The sequence below is a fragment of the Convolutriloba macropyga genome, chromosome 15, assembly GCF_964194025.1.
Source record: "Convolutriloba macropyga chromosome 15, txConMacr16.3, whole genome shotgun sequence".
In the NCBI taxonomy this organism is placed as follows: Eukaryota; Metazoa; Xenacoelomorpha; order Acoela; family Convolutidae; genus Convolutriloba; species Convolutriloba macropyga.
The window spans coordinates 40567829-40589145 of NC_134482.1; the positions used below are offsets into that span (position 1 = coordinate 40567829).

The window sequence follows — 21317 nt, forward strand, 5'->3', positions numbered from 1 at the left end:
GCTTTGCTGTGTGAACAAATGTAAATCGAAAAAGAGCGTCAAACGAAAAAAACATAGCCGGAAGAATTCCGGAAGCGACTCGAAGCGTCAAAACCTCACTAACAGTAATTGCAGCGGAAGCCACTACCTTTTGTTTTAAACCATTAACTGCATCTCCAGGTCTGCTCTAAAAATTGGTGAAACTTAAACCACTGTCACCAAGAGAAACAAAATGCAGCAAAATTTTATATTATTGAAAACGTTTGGTAACGTTAAAAAATCCAAAATAAATAAGGTCGGCATAAAACTGATAGTCTGAAACGCTGACGGGGTTATCAAATGCCCTCAAATAATTCATGATTCTAATATGAAAAAGATCTCGAAAGCAAACGGCAGATAATAATCTTAGAAACTAAGTTAAATCTTTAAATCTTTTAAATCTTTTAAATTTAAGAACAGAAAACACCTATAATTACACTTGCAATCACTGCAATTAAGACAAAATACAACAAACACTTGTTCCTTGTTGTACATATGCTAGACAATATGATCAGACTAATTCAAAAATTAAATTGATCATAGAAAAGACATAAGCAGCAGAATATTCAAAGGCAAAAAATCGTTCAAATTAATACCAAGGTCGGAAGAAAGTTAAGTAAATAGTCATAAGTGGAATTTTTGGAAAAGAATTGCTATCAAACACTCAGTACTACCTTATGTTGAATGAAATCAATTGCAAACCAAAGAAATGATGAAAATCTAAGAAAAAGCTGAAATTCATTTTTAACAACTGAAAAAATAAATATACCGAAAAGAAATGTAGGTGCCAGGACAAAGCTAGAATGATAATACCTAGAATGTGAAGAAAATGGGCACAATGTAAGGAACACCGTAACAAAAAGACATTCTTGATTTTTGGAAGTTAGAAATCAATTTAAAAAATTCAAGAAAAACAAATACATTTCATTGTTCTGCATTCAAGACATAGAAAAGATAACTAGACATCCAATACAAAGATGTATCCTCCTGACGAGAACAAAAATTAGGAAAAAGCAGAATTCAAAATTACGAAATATTGAAACATTTTGCAAAAAAAGTGGTCAAAAAACTTTTAAGACTGCATTTATGAAAAAGTTTTTCAGAAACTTAACGCCAAAAAATGATTGAATTTTTACTGAAACGAAATTAAAGTCCCTCACGTTGAACAAAAAGACTTTCTAGCAATTACAATCAAAATACAAACAAAAAACTGACGAAAATCGGAAAAAAACTACCAAAATCGGATTAGCATATGTACAATTTTATAAACAAAATTACATCGAGTTAGAAAGAGGCGCTGAGTATATGAATTATCAAAGAGAAGTTGCCATATTAACTGATTTCTGACAAAAAAGACTATTAAAAGATCCAAAAATGAAGAAATTAATAGAAAAAAAAGCCAGAAATTAACTAAAAAATCAAGAAATATGTGCCAATTTTCAACTTGAAACGCATTTTCAGGCTCTGCAAAACAATGGCATCAATTTCCGAGGTTGACATTTTAATATAGTATCGAATAAAATTTATTTCTACAAGAAACAAAATGAAAAGCAATAAATTGGACCACTTAGACGAAAAAACGGCTAAAAACGGTTATCTATATGTGCCATTCAGTCAAAAACTACTTTTCAAAGTCAAAAAGTCATTCACTAAACGCAGCGCATGATCAAAAACTTCTCTCGCTTAGCGAAAATCTGTTCACCAAGACAGTTTTTCTCACTTTCGCTTTTAGGTCAAAATGCCGCGTGAACAAATCTACTTCCCGTAAAAAAGAAAAGACCGGGAGAAAACCAATATTCCTCTTCGATTCGTAAAAAAAAACCAAGAGCACCGCAATATAGCTCCGCTCAGCTTGCAGCTTCGCAGCTATAATAACTTATCCATAGCAATAAAATGTAAGCAGCCAATGAATACATCTAATCTGAAACAGTTGGAAAACGTTGCTTCGGGATTAGATTCCTTTTTAATCACCTGTCGTTGCAATAAAAGTTGCATAAACGTCTCCCTAGCGCCCGATGAATACTACAAAAATCTGAAAGTGGCGAAGATCTGCTTTGGGTTCAGACTACCGCTTCCGTCACGTTTTCTAGTTGTGCTAGATGAAGAATGGCGGGACAACCTAGTATAATCAGCTTAACAGTGACCTAAGTTATGCAACTGTTGTAATCGCAACGAGAGTCGATTAAAAACAATACCACACTCTTGTTTTTGCGCTCTTGAAGTTATTCCACAAATCGCCTGTGTATCCGAGTTTGATAACTTCTCGCTTGCGATACCAACCGTGTGGTCATATTAATTTACTGAATTTTAACACAATGCTGACCAACAAAACTCACAACGCCTCTTTGCAGAATGCGAAAATGAAGAAAACATTGCCAATTCGACACTTACTTGACAAGCTTGGGAGCTGTAGGTCGCGACAGTTCATTATTCTCATCCGAATCATCGTCAATCGCAACATTACTTCCAGCTGCTGTAAAAACTGGTGAGCGCGTTGGAGGTTGGAGAGAGTAAGTTAGAGGCTGTCCAATAATGTCAGAAGTAGACGCTTGAGCAGTCACGCGTAATTCATGGCTATCAGCTTCCAAAGGAGCTTAAACGCAAACAGATTATCACAATTCATGTTTTTACAGCAATGGAAAATTGTCTACGTCGTTTTGGATTACACACCCATCCAATATCTACTTCAATGGCAGAGAAATTGGCCAAATTGTGCAGAACATTTATTTTTCAAGAAAGACTAAAATATATATAGAAAATTTAAGAATGGTTGCAATATATAATGTAAATTGGTCAGATCACGAACCTTTGCTTTTCAGGAGGAAACATTTTAACAAACCGACAACCATATTTCGAAATGTCCTCGAACGACAGGCTAGGGGTGTGCTTGGGTTTAGCTAGCTTAAGCATAGGGAGGCTAACCTCAGAGGGAGAAGATAATAGCGGTATGTGTGTGTGGGGGGGGGGGGGTACTCTTAGCGGTTAAACGAATGGTTGCTATCGAACGACAGCAGGTGCAATTTAATTCGGAAGGGGATGTCGGCTTGATACAATCGTCAAGGAAGGAACAATCCGGATAGGGAGGGGTCAATCCCGCAAACTCCGTCCGGCTAGACTGAAGCATTTAGTACTCAGCTTTCAGGCCCCTGTGATATCTTATCTTGCAATCACTTTTGTTTTAGCAACATACTTAATTTCTGAATAAGCACAAATTATATCACGTAAAAACTAAGAAGTCAAAAGTGAAAAGGTTACCCGAGAAGTGAAATCGAAAGAATGTTCTACAAAAACGGTCATGCATAAAATTTGCATAAAAACACGTTTACAATAATTGTTCCAAACTTCGTTCAAAGTCAATCGAATATTTTGAAAGAAACACGTTTGAAATAGTTACTTCAAAACTTCTTCGTACGGGGGCAATTAATCAAGTTAACTTCATAGCAACTCACAATTTTGATTTCGAACCATACAAACTGTAATAAGAAAATGTAGTTCAAACTCAGGCAGGAGAAATGAGGTCTAGACTATGTAGAATTAAATAAAACATAGCCAGTAGATTGCCGGACAATAACCACGAAAAGGTTCAAATTTAAAAACGAAGACTGAAAAAAAACTGCGAATCAAGACATTAGATTGTAGTTTTAAGTAATTGTTCTCAGAAAAAATATTTAAGACTTGAGTCTTTCAAGTGAACTATATTGAAATTCATTTAGTGTTTAATTCACAATTTGGGTTTGCTAAATACGAGCACAAGTTTTTTATTTAATGACATAGGTCATGTATGCGCAACAAATATCACACGGATGACCTAAAAACCTATACAGAAAGCAAAACGTCCCACTTTGATAAGCGGGGAAGATCAAATAGTCAAAAAAGACAACAAATTTAAAAAACAGCAGGACAAGTCCTGAATAATAATCCAGAGAAATGAAACATTTAATAACCTGGCACATGGACCCAGAAACCCAAAAAAAAACACAGAAAAAAATTGAAAAAAAAATAGTTCTCCAGATAATATTTACTTGGAATTCGTCAAAACACATGAATATATACTAAAAGATTTAAACAAAGCGTCCTCTTTAACTTTAAAAAGTACAAATTCCTTTCTTAACTGTACTAAGAGACAGAGTGACAAAAGCACCCACAAACAATAGAATCAAAGGAAATCAGTGCAACTTCGAAAGCAAATGGTATTCAAGCATTAGAATTATAAGCAGCAATAAAAACATTAAACGAATAAACTTTTGTTGAAATAGAAGGTCAGTGTCTAAGTCGTAAACAAAACTGTCAACTGAAGACGTTAAATAGGATCGCATTGGCCTTATTAAAAACCCAATATGAGCTGTCATTGCAGACTATATGCCTAGACGAAAAAAAAAACAAATGCGGTCAAAATAATTGAAAATATCAAACATTTAAAATATTTAAATATCACTAAAAACATTATCGAAGTTACAAAAACCGTTAGCTCTCAACTGAAAACTTTACATAGGTTCATTTAAGTTTTATTAGAAATCCAATGCGACATTTTATATTAATGTCATCACGGAGACTCAGTAAAACTACAAAAAGAACAAAAACTACAAAAAATTGAAAATTCACTTCAATTTTATTCAAACACAGTGTCAAAGTCATAAAATCGTTAGCTATGAATTGCAAACATTAATTGTTCAATTGTCTCATAAGAAACCCACGACTAAGAAAAAAGACAAAAAGAATAAAATACACGGGCTAAAGGCAATAAATGCTCCCATGTTTTTTGAAAACAAAGAACTCAGCCGCCATAAAAAACATGGATTCATAAACCTGGATTCATAAAATGAATAAAAGCAAAATCAGGACACATCTAGTGCCTTTAATAGCAATCTCAAAAATTCGAGAAAACAATGCCAAAAACTTTTTAATTATAAAAGCTACAATGACAATAACAAAAGCCGTACTATCGTTTCGCGGCCATCAACCTATCAACAAGGCTACTATGGAAAATTTTCATTCAGGACAGGAAAAGAACTGGGGAAAAACAAATTGAGTCTAATTTTACTGCGTAATTCAGATATGCTGTTCGCATACCGATAGGTTTCGAAACGCTTAATTCAGTGGGCAATCCAAAAAACCAAGCTTAGTAAGTATAGCTGGCAGATTTCCAGAACATAGCTTCGATAGCTTCGCAGACCTGTAGTCTCAAAAAGAGAATTTCTTTACTACTTTCAGAGATGTCATATTTTGATTTAGAAGAACCTCTATAACTTGTTTGTTGTTCCTATTAACAGCCTTCAAATAATCTTCAATTAAAGTTACATATACTCATCTGACCTGTTCTGCAAAAGTAAGCAATAGTCATCAGCAATGTCATTTTGAAAGCGAGAAGTAATTTTTGATGAAGAGGTTGTGGCGTGTGACCAAAAACTTAATCAGGCAAATGAACAAAAAACGGCTCCCCTAAGAGTGAAAAATAACGCTACTCACGAAATTCAATCCAAATTGCATGAATGATCAAAACAAAATTCGAAGTGAGGGTGAGGTCGTGAAGTCGTAACAAAGATCTCGACAACGAAATAATGAAAGACCAAGAGAAGAACAATAATAGCTCGCTATCGCAGCTAAATATCAGAACAAGTTTGCCTTCTGAATGAGCTTCATTTTCGTTGGCATTCTTTGTCATTTTGGAAAACAATTATTACAATTCACACTATTGAAGTAACAAAAATATAGTTATACATATGCTTTAAAAAAGGCTGTGTATTTCATTCATTTTTCAGCACATTTGAAAAATTGTTAATGATCACAAAAATGCTTACTAATAGACACTTAGTTAAATACATAGCAGTTAAACTACATAGCAGTTAAAATACATTAATTCGGTGTCTGTAAAACACAATTTTGTTTAGAAATGTATGTATGTATACACACAAGTTAACAATTGTTATCATTTCAAAACTTTCCATTGCTTCTTTAATTTCTAATACTTTCTCCATTTTACTTATATTGAGTGGTATTTTCCCTAATTTTGATTGGCTAAAGTCGGAAAAAACAAACCAGCTACTTTGAAAAACTTTTTTTTAACAACAATCTCTGTATGTTACTCGTCTATCTTCGGTTAGTTAAACGAATTTAAAGTTTTAAAACAATTTATCTCGCAAAAACAGTAAAACAGAAGAAAAATTAATACAAAGGTCACCAGATCTGTTTGCAAATAAAATTTTTTATCAAAGTTTCCGAGCTGCTTTGGAAATTTGCTGTCAGCTTTCAACTAGCGCTTTTGAACTCAAAATTTACGGGGAGCACCGGTCAAAAGACCTAGGGTGCGAAGATAGTTAAAATGAGAAAACTGGTGCAAATAAAAAAAACATGGATAGAAAACACAATGAGAGATGAATTCACTGCAAAATAAAGGAATCACAAAAAAGAAGCATGTTTAATCGCCGTCTCACCTTATAAAAAAGTTTCACAAGGCAAATTATACAAAAAAAAATCAAAAGTTGAGGGACATTTTAAAGAAATATGAACACTAAAATATCATGAAATTAACAGGGTTGGTTTTGGTGATAGCTAACTTAGGCATAAGAATGTTGGCCTCACAATGTGGATGGGGGAGGGGGTCAAAACTTCCCAAAAATGACCTTCAAATCATTAACTGATACCTCCTCAAGAGTTTTTGTGGAACATATAATTAGACTAATAGAGCTCTTATAGCACTCAGCAAACACGCAGTGCCCTCGGGTTTTACCATTTGATCTTTTTTTTTGAGGCTGATATGTCAAAGAGTCAGACGAAAAATAGATTTAAGAATTTATAAAGACCAACAGTAGCCAAATAACTCTACAAACGCAATAGATGGCTCATACGCTGTACAAGTAAAGATGCCAGACTAATATAATGTGAATTAAAGGTAGTCTTATTGGGGATCAGGACATTTTTTAATACAATAAAATTTATAGCTGCAAAACATTTATATTCCACATGTTTCCGTTTCATCTGTTAGGATTAATTTTTTGCACTCAATACTCTCAAAAAAAGGGATTCTTCAAAAAAACCGAACTAGTTTTGATGAAATAAAGGCGATATTACCAGCTTATTAACAGTGAGACAAAAACGCGAAGTGAAATTGTGCTCAGCAGAGTGCCAAATTGTCGCCATTGATTCCCATAATTCCAACTGGGATTGAAAGAACAGAAAAAAACATAGCCGGCAGATTGCCGGAATAGCTGCGAAAGAATAGACCTGCGTGCCATATAATAGAGATAGAAACAGATACAGATCTAAATTGAAAAAAATGACGCCGCTCAAAAAAACTAGGTAAAAAACATTCAGAGATAAATTAATAAAGCTTGTTAAAATTCATTCCGCAGAAGCCTCTTATTAGGGACCTTTACTGCACAAATCAGTTCCTTTGACCTTAAACAAATTCAAATTAAACTTAAGTTTTAAAGTGCAAAAGTCATTTTATTGAGTGAGGTAAGTCAAGTATGATCAAAATCTAATCACGCAAATAACCTAAAAACTTTTGCTAAAGCGAGTGAGAAATGACGTCACGCGCGCAAATGCCGTTAGTGAGAGGAAGAAGTCATTCAGAAAATTTGACTTCAGCTTTGCCGTGTGAACAAATGTAAAACGAAAAAAGAGCGTCAGACGACGAAACAAAAAAAAACCAAGAGCACCGCAATATAGCTTCGCTCAGCTTACAGCTTCGCAGCTATAAAAATGATTTTGTGTAAAAAATCTTTGAGTGCTATCTATTTTGCTGTGATTCGAGATGCTCCTGTTTCTTAATGAGGGTATACAAGATCTAGTATTAATACCAATAAGCATCAGGGATGGTAACAAAGACATATAAGAAAGAATTCAAAGTAGCGGGTATCTAAAATTGGGCTTCATGGGTTTATCCCTGTTTCTATTCTTAATTTCGTCTTTATGGCTCCGCGCATTTTAGATTGCGTTTCGAATCTATCGCATCCTGTTTCAGTCGGGGAGGGGTGGGACTTAATTCACTGGGTGAGGCTGCTTCAAATGACGTGAATGGAGATTATTATAGTCTACTATAACCACTAATAAAACCCAAAACGAAAAAATCTCGGTGCTTATTTCATTTAACTTTTGTATCGAGCTGCCGCCATTTGAGTTCAAGTGCTGATATTTGTGTGAATGACAGAGATATTTAGAGCTGCTGACACTTGTGAATGAGAGAGAAATTTAGATCACGCAAAACGAAAAAGTCAAATGCGAAAAAGTCACTCGAAAAGTCAAAACGGTCAAGCAAAAACTCTAAATAAAGACTAACACGTTTACAATAATTGCTTCAAACTTCGCTTGAGAGCAATTAAAAAATTCTAAACAAAGCCAACCTTCTGTCGTAGCTACAATGAGATCCTAAGATAGCCTAGAGAACTAAGACAGCAGATGTGCTGAGCAATAAATGTCAAATCACAGAATTCTTAAACCTCATGCATCAGAGAGCAAAAACGACGTCACACAAACAATTTCAGCTGATAAGTGAGAGTTACTAAAAAAAATGGATCCGTGAGGCGTGATCAAATATTGATAAAACTAATACAGACAACTCAAACTCAAAACTTCTGAAAATAAGCAAAATTGACTCACCGTCATTTTCGGACCCGCTTTCTAAATCTACCAACGGTGGAGTGAATATATTCTGGCGTAAAAACACAATCGCGTCTTCTTCGCTTTCGCTCACTTCAATCGGGTGATCAGTCGTGGCCACAACATTAACTTCGGCAGCCGCTGATTCCGACAGATCTGGAACAATAGCTTTTGGTCTCAAATCGTCGGTCAATGTCAAAATATCATCAGCAGCAGTTTGAGACCCCGAAGCAATCTGATCGTCCGGTAGTATTGTCAATGATCGAGCTGAAGAACTAGAGGGCGCCGGTTCGAGTCCGGTTACCTCCCGAATCGAACTGTCAAGAACTCGCATACTGTCCTGTTCATTTGTACTTTGTTTGAATTCGAGCTTCATGCCGCTGTGACACGTGCCTGGTGGTCTAATTTCAGGATTTGGAATAAATTCGGTTTTTGATTCTGTCGACGATACTGTGGCAATATTCGAGTCTTCGGATTTGATAGGAGGCTGACTTGTTTGCCTTCCTTCTGCTTTGACAATTGAGATCAAACCAGAGAGCTAAAAAAACATTTAAAAATTTAATAGCAAAAACCAATTTTAGCTGCATCAAAATCGGGCTTGAACGATTAATACTGGTCAGCGTCATCATAGGGCGACAACTTCTAAAGGCAAAACGTTAATTTCAAAACTTAGTTTAGCAAAAAAAGAAGCGTGGGTTTTAACCTTTGTAGGCTTATGAATTAGGCCAATTGAGGACAACAAATATTCAACTACGTTAAAAACTCACGACTATCAATGAAAGATTGGATGTCACTAACAATTTTCAGCAGATTAATGACAGGCGCAAATGAACAGAATTAGGATTTTCATCTTGTAAAACGTGATTGAATATTATGTTGCATCTGAATTTCACTGTGGCTAGTTCCACCTCATTAAAAGGCTGCAAACCTTTATCAGAGCAAAATCCCGTTATTTTGTTCACAAAGGTTAACGAAGACAAGAAAATTGGGCAAAGGGTCTGATGATCTTACATCTTCCATCAAATCCTCCTTCACTTCGACAGGAACTGGATCCTGGTAAATCCTTGGAGCATCATCCGTAACATTGCTATTCGCTTCAGCATCGGTTGCATTTGTGATGATCTGAATTGAATCACCGAGAGGATCAACAGCCATTTCCGACTGCGATGCTACTTGATGAACACTAGAAGAGCCCAAGGTCAGTATATTACCTCCCCCCAAAGGTGGACTTTCACTAGGTGGAGTTTCACTATTCTGGTCTTCAATTTTAACTAGCGTGTTATCAGTTGCTGTATTGTGTGCTGGTTCGTTTCTTCTGGTTTGTGACAAAATGTTCGAACCTGCAAACGTTGCAGAAGATGAGGCGAACGAACCGAGTCCACGTCGTTTCATTCGCTGCTTGCCAGACCTCACAGGTGACCTAAACACTGTCTCAATGCAGATGGAAAAATTAGGGGTTTTATTAATTTAAGTATTTAAATTAATTTCGGATTTTAATTTGGACCTGCTATATGTTTGCTTGTATGCAGTCTCAACAGCTTCCGACAATAAATTGAGGACTAGAGTTCTCGAGATTAGAAAAACGTACTCAGCAGAAAATTGAAATATAACCGACTAACATCGGGCGAATTGCTCCCAAACTACTGAGGGGGGACAAACTATAAGAACCAATCTTCACACCATGAAATTTTCTCTAGAATAGTTTTGGTGAAGCGCATACTTAGAGACTAGTGGACCATGAGGCTCTAAGAGAACTTAAAACACTCACGTGCACATTTTAAAATGCCGGAAATCTGCAGTGGCAGAAGTTAAATGCTAGAAGTTCCTACTCAGCGAGAAGTTGACTATCGTCACTTTAAACTTTAAAACGTGCGCATTTCGTGTTTTAAGCATGGTTACGCGACACTGCAGAAGTCACTTCGAAATTCTGACTGAATATCCTGAACCGCTTCACGGTTCTCGATAAACGCCAAAAGTTCTCAGTGACTTCAAGCAGAGTCACGTAACCATTACTTAACGCCCTCCGGGGTTTATTCCGTATTTGGGAGGACAAAAAGTCTAATAGTTAGACGAAAAAAAAACGATTCGACGAAAATCTATAGTACGAAAAATCGCGTACAATAGACGAGCGAGACTTATACAATTGTTAAAAACGCCGTGTAAGTGCACTCCATCAGTTTCTTATATTTTGATGTCAAAGCCAATATTGAACAATAAAATGGGCCCAGAAATTCTAGTGTTTAAAGCATAGCCAAAAACAAAAGTGAAATCTGAGTTTATTAAGACCATACCAAAAAAATAACTCCACATCAAAAGGATAGAGAAACCCGCTGCAGCAATAATAAAACAGACCGACTTATGTCGTTGCTCTCAAACGACAGGCGAGTAGAAAAGCATCTGACCACGCCGGGAGTCGAACCATTGACCTCCCGATCCTTATCCAGAAGCTCGGCCCACTCAGCTACCAGGCCCTTATTGATGCTATGCTGCAACCGATTTTTTTTCTTAGCAACAAGCTTTACTTCGAGTGAGAGCAATAGAGCTCAATCAAAAATGAAGAACGAAAGCGTGAAAAAGTCATTTGAGGAGTCAAAAAATGTTCTCGAAGAAAAGCGCAAAAAATGTCCAGCGAAAAATTTGCATAAAAGACCAAAACGTTTACAAAAATTGCTACGAACTTCGTTCCAGAGCAATTAATGAGCAATTCCTTTAAGAAAAATAGATAACACAAAACTTCATGAAATACAAACAAACGTACAACGATGAAAAAGAAACGAGCACCAATAATCAATGAAAATAACACAAACTGTGTAGTAGGACTGCGTTGCAACACTTACCTCTCATTTTACTGTCGACAGAAAAAAGAACAAATTACACAATTGAGTCGTCGCCTTAGAAACGCACTCCACGAAACTTTTCTAACCTTGGTATCTGAATTGCAAACTGATGTAGAACATAAAAACTAATAGAAAACACAGAATTTTACTTCATATTAAAAATTTAATGCCTTTGGTTTTTTCAATAGCCTGAGTGACAGTTCCAGACTTTTTTCAAAGTCAGTTCATTGATTTGTTTTCGAGTATTTCATTTAAATCATAGTTTGGAATTAGTTTTGCAAAATGCATTGAAAAACTAGAAACAATAAAAGATTGCTATTTGAAGCACCAGAAAAGTAGAGAAGTAAGACAATTTAAGGCTCTCGTCAAAAAAACGTTAAATTTAAAATCTATGGTAGCTTAAGACTGAGGCAACTAATTTAAACAAAAACTAGAGCAGAAATTGGCCCGAAACAAAGCCGCCATTCTGCCGTAATAGCCGAGAAATAGATTTGCGTGCCGCAAAATACAGATAGAAACATAACGAATTGAGCTGCAAAAAAGTTATTGCTGCCACCTTACATTTTTCAGAACAATTTGGGTGCAAACAAATTTTGATCACAAACAGTTTTGAAATCCAATCCCCAACACAACAATCGGAAGCATTAACCACTCTGATATCAGTCTCTTGTGTTACCATTTATCTTAAAATCGATTTCGATTTAGCAACAGACAATTTCCCAATGAGCCCAATTTAGGTCACGCAAAAAGCAAGAAACCAAGCGAGAAAAACTTACTGAAAAAGTCAAGAGAAAACATAGCCGGCAAATTGCTGGAAAATAGCCAACATTGACCCACTTGACGCATATTGCGATTGAAACAGAAAAATAAAAAAGATAGAAATTGACAGAATGCACTGTGACTTAATGACCGGGATTTACGTAATTCAATGAGTGATAGAAATTAAAATCCATTCGTTGAAACAGTGAGGTAAGTCAGAAATCAAACGTGAAAATAGTGACTTATGTAAAACGTGATCAAAAGGTAAAGCGAATTTTAAAAAAGGAGAGCGCCTAAATAATAGCCGTTGAGTGGTTGACGGCGGCTATTAAGAATATTTTAGAACAAATTTTAAAATTTAAAACGAAAAAAGTGTCAGACGACGAGACAAAAACTAAGAGGGCCACAATATAGGTACGCTCAGATTACAGTTTCGTAGCTATAAAAAGGATGCAACAGCGAATAATTTTGCTCCAGTGGCACCAGGTTTTACGTTGGCTCTTTCCTCGTCGTCTTTCAAACCATGAACAAAACAAGTCCTTTCTCTCTGTTCCAATACTTTAGTCGCCACAGCAGTTTTTCGACCCTCGCAAAACCAGTAGTTCATAGCTCCTATCAGTAAAAAATAACTGACTAACGTCGCGCGAACTGCTCTCAAACGTCCGTAGAGCAGCTGCGTTAGGTAGTAGCCAGCTGGGGCTCAGGGAAGATAGCAATAGGGTGAGGTTGAGCGGAGTGGGGGGTTAAGCTATGGGGGTGGGGGTAGTTGGGACGAGAGGGGATCCAAATCGCCAGGTAGAGGAAGGAGGTAAACTGGAGAGTGTTGGGGGAGGCGTTGCGGTAAGTGGGGGGGGGGGGTGAGGGGTGGGTGGGGGACTGCGGGAGGTCAAACATTCAAGAAAAATAGCCGGCAGATTGCCGGAATAGCTGCGAAAGAATAGACCTGCGTGCCATATAATAGAGATAGAAACAGATACAGATCTAAATTGAAAAAAAATCGACGCCGCTCAAAAAACTAGGTAAAGAATCATTCAGCGATAAATTAATAAAGCTTGTTAAAATTCATTCCGCAGAAGCCTCCTATTAAGGACCTTTACTGCACATATGAGTTCCTTTGACCTTAAACAAATTCAGATTAAACTTAAGTTTTGAAGTGCAAAAGTCATTTTATTGAGTGAGGTAAGTCACGTATGATCAAAATCTAATCACGCATATAACCTAAAAACTTTTGCTAAAGCGAGTGAGAAATGACGTCACGCGCGCAAATGCCTTAGTGAGAGGAAGAAGTCATTCAGAAAATTTTGACTTTTTCAGCTTTGCTGTGTGAACAAATGTAAAACGAAAAAAGAGCGTCAGACGACAAAACAAAAAAAACTAAGAGCACCGCAATATAGCTTCGCTCAGCTTACAGCTTCGCAGCTATAATAAACATAACCGACTAAACGTCGGAAGAATTGCTCTTGAACGACTAGTGGGAGCTCTAATCAATTGCAGCCTGCTTCAGTCGGGGGGGGGGGGGAAGGGAGCTTAAATTGGACTAAAAAGTTCTATAGTGGGCTTCAAATAACCACATTAGAGGTTAGCATATACACTATTAAGATTTAAAGTAAAAAATGACACCAGTTTCGACGCACTTTTCATTTTGACTTTTAGTATTAAATTGCCGCCAATTGAGTTCAGCTGCTTGAAATTGTGATTGAGAGAGAGAGTTTTAGATCACGCGAAATGCAAAAAGTCAAGGGCGTAAAAATCACTCGAAAAGTCAAAATTGTCAAGCGAAAATTTTGCCTAAAAAACACGTTTACAATAATTGCTATGAACTACGTTCAAGAGCAATTAAAAATCACTTCACACCATGAAATTGTCACTCGAAATTTTTGGTGAATCGCAAAATTAGAGACCAGTAAAGCATGAGGCTCTAACAGGGCGCCTCGGCTACTTAATGCCCTATGGGCTTTACCTGCTTATCTCGTTTTTGAGGACAAAGTTAAAAAGTTTCAGACAAAAAATCGGTCGAGCGAAAAATCGCATAAAAACCACAGGAATAATATATTTGCTACAAACTTTGTTTGAGAGCAATTAAAAATCAAGTTGAGGAAACATAAATAAGAGAAACTAATAACGCTCAAACCTGTCCCGCGAAACTCTGCCACTATTGTTGCACTCCTCCTCGACATCAATTGCGACCGACTTTATCCTCCTGGCGAAATCACTCTCAACATCATTGTCAACACTGTTATCTATAAACTCATCTTCGTCACTTGAAATTACGCGTGCAGAGAGCACCGAACGTGAAGTTGTCTGTAACTTCATGGGACGTTGTACAGTCCTGACGGATTTGATTGCAACTGATCGAGATCCATTGCGAGATCTGGATCTGCCACTGGACGTGCTGGCAACCATCTCCTGCAAACGATTCGATTCTTTATACATACCCGGCAGATTGCGGGAAAATAGCCGCCGTTGATACCCATAACCAAGATTGGGATTGAAAAGAAAAAACTAGTAAAATGGTTTTCGTACAAAATGTTAAAGTGCGAACTATTTTGATGTTACTTTAGAACTGAACATACTCCTGTTTGGTAGTGAGACAACACACGAGCTAGTATCAATACCAATAAGCATTAGAGATGGTACCTAAGATAAATGTTCGAGTAACGGGCATATAAAATCGGGCTTCATGGGTTTATCCAGTTTCTATTTCTGATTTCGTTTTTTGATACTGACTCTGTTCATTTTGAATTGCTTTGCTGAGCAACTGCTGTCTAACAGCACTTTGAGCAGAAGGAGAGAAACTAGCCTAGAGAAGTCAAAAAAATTTCACGCAAAATGTTGAACAAGCTGTGAACTAGGTAGAACGAAAAATTTTTATTCAACGACATAAAAAAACATAGCAGGACAAGTCCTGACGTACAATTCGAAGAATCTTCATTGACTAAACAAAAAAACTAGACCTAGAACGGAATATGAGTGAATTGAGAGAACCACTTAAAAAAATCAGATAACAGTAAAAATCAAAGTGAAATTGCCGTATGTGAACAAAAACCACTAGCGAGAAATGGAAATTTATTTTTAAACAAAAAAGGTAGGCCTAGAACGAACTATGAATTGATTGGGCAAAACCATTTAGAAAAAATTCCGATCCAAAAAATTGACAGAACAGTAAAAATTAAAGTGAAATTGCCACATGTGAAAAAAACCACTAGCGAGAAAGCGAATTTTTGTTCAAACACCTTTTTCTCACTCTACTTCAAAATTAGAGCGAAAAAATTGCACGCCGCAAAACCACTCGCTTTTCCGCTCCACATCCTGTTTCGGCGTGACCAAAATCACTACTCCACTTTGACTTCAAAAATCATGAAAATGTGTGAGCAGATCTTAAAAAGAAACAGCGCCCCAATACAGTTCAAATTCTTTGAATTGTAAAAAAAATTAGGAGCGCTATAATAGCCGGCTGAGAAGCTGAGGCGGCTATTAGACGTAAACCGACTAACGTCGGACAAATTAATCTCAAACGACAGACAGGCTATTTAATTCAGATGCTGTAGCCTAGATAAATTTTTCCTTATGAGTTTACCTAGAGTGGGATTCCAACCAGCGATCTCCGGCGTCCTCGACATCAGCATTAACCACTCGTCCATCAGGCCCTTGCAATTTCATATGCTACTATCGTTTTGAATTTAGCAACAAACTTAACTTCGGAGTGAGAACAATTAAGACCACTCAAAAATGAAGACAAGCGTGAAAAGTCAACTGAGAAACCGAAGCATGTTCTAGAACAAAGGCGTCAAAAGGTTTTGCACAACCTCAAACTTTTGCCTAAAAAAGACACAGCACGTTTACAATAACTGCGTTCGAGAGTAACTAACTCAAAATAGCGCCCTTGAGATTCTGAAGTCAAAGCTTTATAAAATCAAATGATCTCTTCACCTACACGCTTAGTGCGCTAAATTATCGCACCAACTGTTCTTAAACTCCTGGCCTTGGGTATATCTTATCCTCAGTTCCATCATTTTTCCTAGATATGAAATAATTCATCTTTTCGATAATTTTACTCTGAACAAGTCTTTTCTCCGTGTTCACTTGAACAAGTGATACTTATTTGTAGTTGCAACCCAAAACATAACCGGCAAATTGCGCGAAAATAGCCGACGTTGACCCGCTTGACGTATATTGGGATTGGAACAGAAAAAGAACAAAAACATAGCTGGCAGATTGCCAGAAAAGAGCCGAAATAGCTTCGTAGATCAGCAGTCTCAAAAAACAGTAAACAAGACAGACAAAAAAATCGTCTTTTGATTGAAGGCTGATACGTTATAATTTGATTTGAAATTTGCATAAGTTTTTGCTGCCTCTATTAGCTGCTCTCAAATAACCTTAATTTAGAGTGACACAAACTCATTTGACCTTATCTCTTTGAATTAAAGTAAATAAAAGTCAATTTCAAAGTGAGGAAGTAATTTTAGAGAGTGAGGTAGGTCACGTGTGACCAGAAACTTAACCAAACAAATAAACAAGAAAACTCTCTCCACAAAGACGAAGAAATGGCGTCACGCGTGGACTTTATTTAAAATTGCATAAGAAAATGAACAAAAAGCAGATTTGAAGTGATTGTGACGTCATATGATCGCAACACAAATCTTTACGACAACGAAATAAAAACATAGCGGGACAGGTCCTGACGAACAATTCAAAGGATTTCCATTGACTGAACGAAAAACTAGACCTAGAACGGACTAGGAGTGAATTGAAAGACAATTTCTAATAGAATCAGATCAAAAAAAATTTAAAAAAAAACAAAATCAATTTCAAAATGCCGCATGTGAACAAAAACCATTAGCGAGAAATGAAAATTTGGTTCAGACAAAACACTAGGCCTGCAGTGAACTATGAACGGAATCGGAAAACCATTTAGAAAAAAAATCCGTTCCAAAAATTTGAAAAACAGTAAAAATCGAAGTGAAATCAAGTGAAAAACAGTAAAAATTTTCGTTCAAACACCGTTTTTCACTCTACGTCAAAATTAGAGCAAAAAAAATGCACTCCGCACAATCACTCGTTTTTTTCACTCCACTTCCTGTTTCGGCGTGACCAAAATCACTTCTCCAATTTGACTTCAAAAATCATGAAAAGGTAAACAGATCTTAATAAAAACACAGCCGAAAGAATTCCGAAAACGACTCGAAGATGTCTTTGCAAACAAGCAGCCTTTGGAATAACTAGTTTCAGGTAGCAGTAAGCATCAAATAAGAGAAAAGACTAATTGAAATAATTCTAATTGAAATAAAAAATCTTAATTGAAATAAAAACGATAATTTAACAAAGTATTTTAAACCAAAACAAAAATTTCAATTATTTTTCAAATTGTACAAGAGCAATTGAAAAGAGAGAGCAGTATCTTAAGCAATTTCATTGCTCACACAAACTCGGACAAGCGAAACTAAGTACAAAACATCTATTTTAAAATAAAGCGAAAAAATGTTAAGAAATTATGAACAAAAATTTTTTGGCAAAAATTAACAAAAAAATGCTTTCTACCAAAGAGCCTGTATTTAATTTGTAAAGGAAACTTCCTTTAAGCATTGCGCTTGTATTAAGTCACAAGGAAACTTAAAACCGCAGAATTAGTTGAAAAAACTTCATACTAGCGTAAGACTTCCATTAATTACCAAAACATGAAACTCATCAAAACAAAAATTATAACTTCAGTCAAAATAATCTTGTAGACAACAAAGAAAATTCAAACTACAAAAAAGCAGCTTGAAAAAGCCGCACGTGAACATAAAAATTTGCTCGTTTAGCAAAAATTTTACACGCCTACACTTATTGCTCTGCTTCAAAAGAAGGCATGAACAAAAGCTCTACTCTCTCTTTTCTCCGCTCTTCAAATTTGTTCACTGAAACAACTTTTTCAAACTTTATTCACTCGCTGAACTTCCAGTTTTCTTGCTCGCTCACTTATCAAAAAAAAACCATAGCTGGCAGATTGCCAGAAAATAGCCGCAATAGATTCGTAGATCGGCAGTCTAAAAAAAACAGAAAAAAAGACAGACCAAAATAATTTGTCTTTTCATTGAAGGCTGATCTGTTATAATTTGATTAAAAATCTGTATAAGTTTTTGCTGCCTCTATTAGCTGCTCCCTAAAAACGTTCAATTAGAGACACACACCAATTTGACCTTATCTCTTTGAATTAAAGTAAATAAAAGTCAATTTCAAAGTGAGGAAGTCATTTTTGAGAGTGAGGTAAGTCAAGTGTGACCAAAAATTTAATCACGCGAATGAACAAAAAAACTCGCTCCACTAAGAGCGAAAAATGACGTCACGCATGCAATTCAGTTGAAATTGCATGATCGAATGAACAAAAAGTGGCTGTGATGTCATATGGCCGTAACAAAAATCATGACGACGAAATAAAAAAAACATAGCAGGACAAGTCCTGACGTACAATTCAAAGAAGTTTCATCGACTAAATAGAAAAAACTAGACCTAGAATGGACTATGAATTAATTAAGAAAATAATTTTTAGAAAAATCAGATAAAAATTAAGAAAAAATCTAAAATCAATGTCAAAATGCAGCATGTGAACACAAAAAACCACTAGCGAGAAAGGAAAATTTAATTCAAACCAAAAACTAGGCCTAGAATGAGCTGTGAATGGATTGTGAAAACCATTTAGAAAAAAATCCGATCCAAAAAATCTAAAAAACAGTAAAAATCTGAGTGAAATTTAAAAGCCAGCCAACTACTCATTAAACAAAACGTGCCTTCACTAATTTATGATTATCTTGAAACAAAGTCATGAAACAAAAAAGTAAAAACAATAAAATCATATCTGTTAAAATTTGATAAAAAATCTGATCAAATTTTGTTATAAATTGAGATCCCGAAAAAACTATCTCTGCCAAAATAATTTCATCAAAACAACTAGTACTTACAAAAAGCACTTATGTAAATTTTGAATAAATACTTTAGGCTAAAACTATGAAAAAAATAGCTCTTAAAACAACTTTCACTGAAAAACTGGAAAAAATTACTAATTTTTTTAATATTTCAAAAACATATAAATCCAAAGAAAAATTCCCTTCAGCCAATAGGGTATCCAGATGCTCGCAAAACAATAGGCAAGTCATAATAGGCAAAGAAACTTAGCTAAAAACAGAAAACGAAAAACTGCAAAAAATTAAGAATAGTTCCAATTTTTGCCATTTTTTTGTCCTATTTCTCAAAAAAAATGATTCTTACCCACAAAACTGTAACCAATTGTTATTATAAAATTGCACAAGTAGAAGGGGTTTCTTCAATACCCATTTGAGCCAGTAAAACGAAATAATCTTCAAAAAAACGCAAAAATTAGCCCAAAAATCAGCAAAATACATTAAAAACCTCCGAATTATCATAAAATTCATATGAATTTCCAGAAACCTTCAAAACACTACCGAAACCAGCCTGAAATTAAAACAAAATCATAACCAAACCTCTTAACCAAAATAAATAAAAAAAACTGCTTTAAAATGCCGCACGTGAAGAAAAGAATTTCGCTCGCTTAGAGAAAATTATTTCACACATCAATTTCTCGCTCTCGCAAAAACAGCGGTATGAACAAAAACCACTCTCTTTTCGCTCCGCTCTTCACTTTTGTTCAGCGCCAAAATCAGTCCAAATTTTTTCACGCGTTTCATTTCCCGCTTCAAAAATCACTCCAATAAAATTGATTAAAAAAGGACTTCTCCAATACTCCTCTTCGAGTCGTAAAAAGACAGCGCCCCAATACAATTCAAATTCTTTGAATTGTAAAAAAAAACCAAGAGAAGGCCAATAATAGCCCCAGCTATCGCTGTGCGGCTATTAAACAGAGAAGCCTCTTCGAGTCAGATCTTAATAAAAACATAGCCGAAAGAATTCCGAAAACGACTCGAAGATGTCTTTGCAAACAAGCAGCCTTTGGAATAACTAGCTTCAGGTAGCAGTAAGCATCAAATAAGAGAAAAGACTAATTGAAATATTTCTAATTGAAATAAAAAATCTTAATTGAAATAAAAACGATAATTTAACAAAGTATTTTAAACCAAAACAAAAATTTTAATTATTTTTCAAATTGAAAAAGAACAATTGAAAAGAGAGAGCAGTATCTTAAGCAATTTCATTGCTCACACAAACTCGGACAAGCGAAACTAAGTACAAAACATCTATTTTAAAATAAAGCGAAAAAATGTTAAGAAATTATGAACAAAAATTTTTTGGCAAAAATTAACAAAATGCTTTCTACCAAAGAGCCTGTATATAATTTGTAAAGGAAACTTCCCTTAAGCATTGCGCTTGTATTAAGTCACAAGGAGACTTAAAACAGCAGAATTAGTTGAAAAAACTTCATACTAGCGTAAGACTTCCTTTAATTACCAAAACATTTGAAACTCATCAAAACAACCTGAAAATTATAACTTCAGTCTAAAATAATCTTGTAGACAACAAAGAAAATTCAAACTACAAAAAAGCAGCTTGAAAAAGCCGCACGTGAACATAAAAATTTGCTCGTTTAGCGAAAAATTTTACACGCCTACATTTATTGCTCTGCTTCAAAAGAAGGCATGAACAAAAGATCTACTCTCTCTTTTCTCCGCTCTTCAAATTTGTTCACTGAAACAACTTTTTCAAACTTTATTCACTCGCTGAACTTCCAGTTTTCTTGCTCGCTCACTTATCAAAAAAAACCATAGCTGGCAGATTGCCAGAAAATAGCCGCAATAGATTCGTAGATCGGCAGTCTAAAAAAAACAGAAAAAAAGACAGACCAAAATAATTTGTCTTTTCATTGAAGGCTGATCTGTTATAATTTGATTAAAAATCTGTATAAGTTTTTGCTGCCTCTATTAGCTGCTCCCTAAAAACGTTCAATTAGAGTGACACACACCAATTTGACCTTATCTCTTTGAATTAAAGTAAATAAAAGTCAATTTCAAAGTGAGGAAGTCATTTTTGAGAGTGAGGTAAGTCAAGTGTGACCAAAAATTTAATCACGCGAATGAACAAAAAACTCGCTCCACTTAGAGCGAAAAATGACGTCACGCATGCAATTCAGTTGAAATTGCATGATCGAATGAACAA

The 21317-nt window shown here is 35.6% G+C and overlaps 1 protein-coding gene across 1 annotated transcript in view; it reads right to left on the reverse strand.

Moving 5' to 3' along the window:
• LOC142354607 (uncharacterized) overlaps positions 1-21317 on the reverse strand; it is a 34015-nt gene that overhangs the window by 2459 nt on the left and 10239 nt on the right. The window contains exons 6-9 of the mRNA XM_075406937.1: positions 14344-14618; positions 9628-10036; positions 8617-9154; positions 2410-2611 (exon numbers count right to left, since the gene is read on the reverse strand). Of these exons, the coding sequence (XP_075263052.1) occupies positions 2410-2611; positions 8617-9154; positions 9628-10036; positions 14344-14618 (1424 nt within the window). The remainder of the gene's footprint in view (positions 1-2409; positions 2612-8616; positions 9155-9627; positions 10037-14343; positions 14619-21317) is intronic.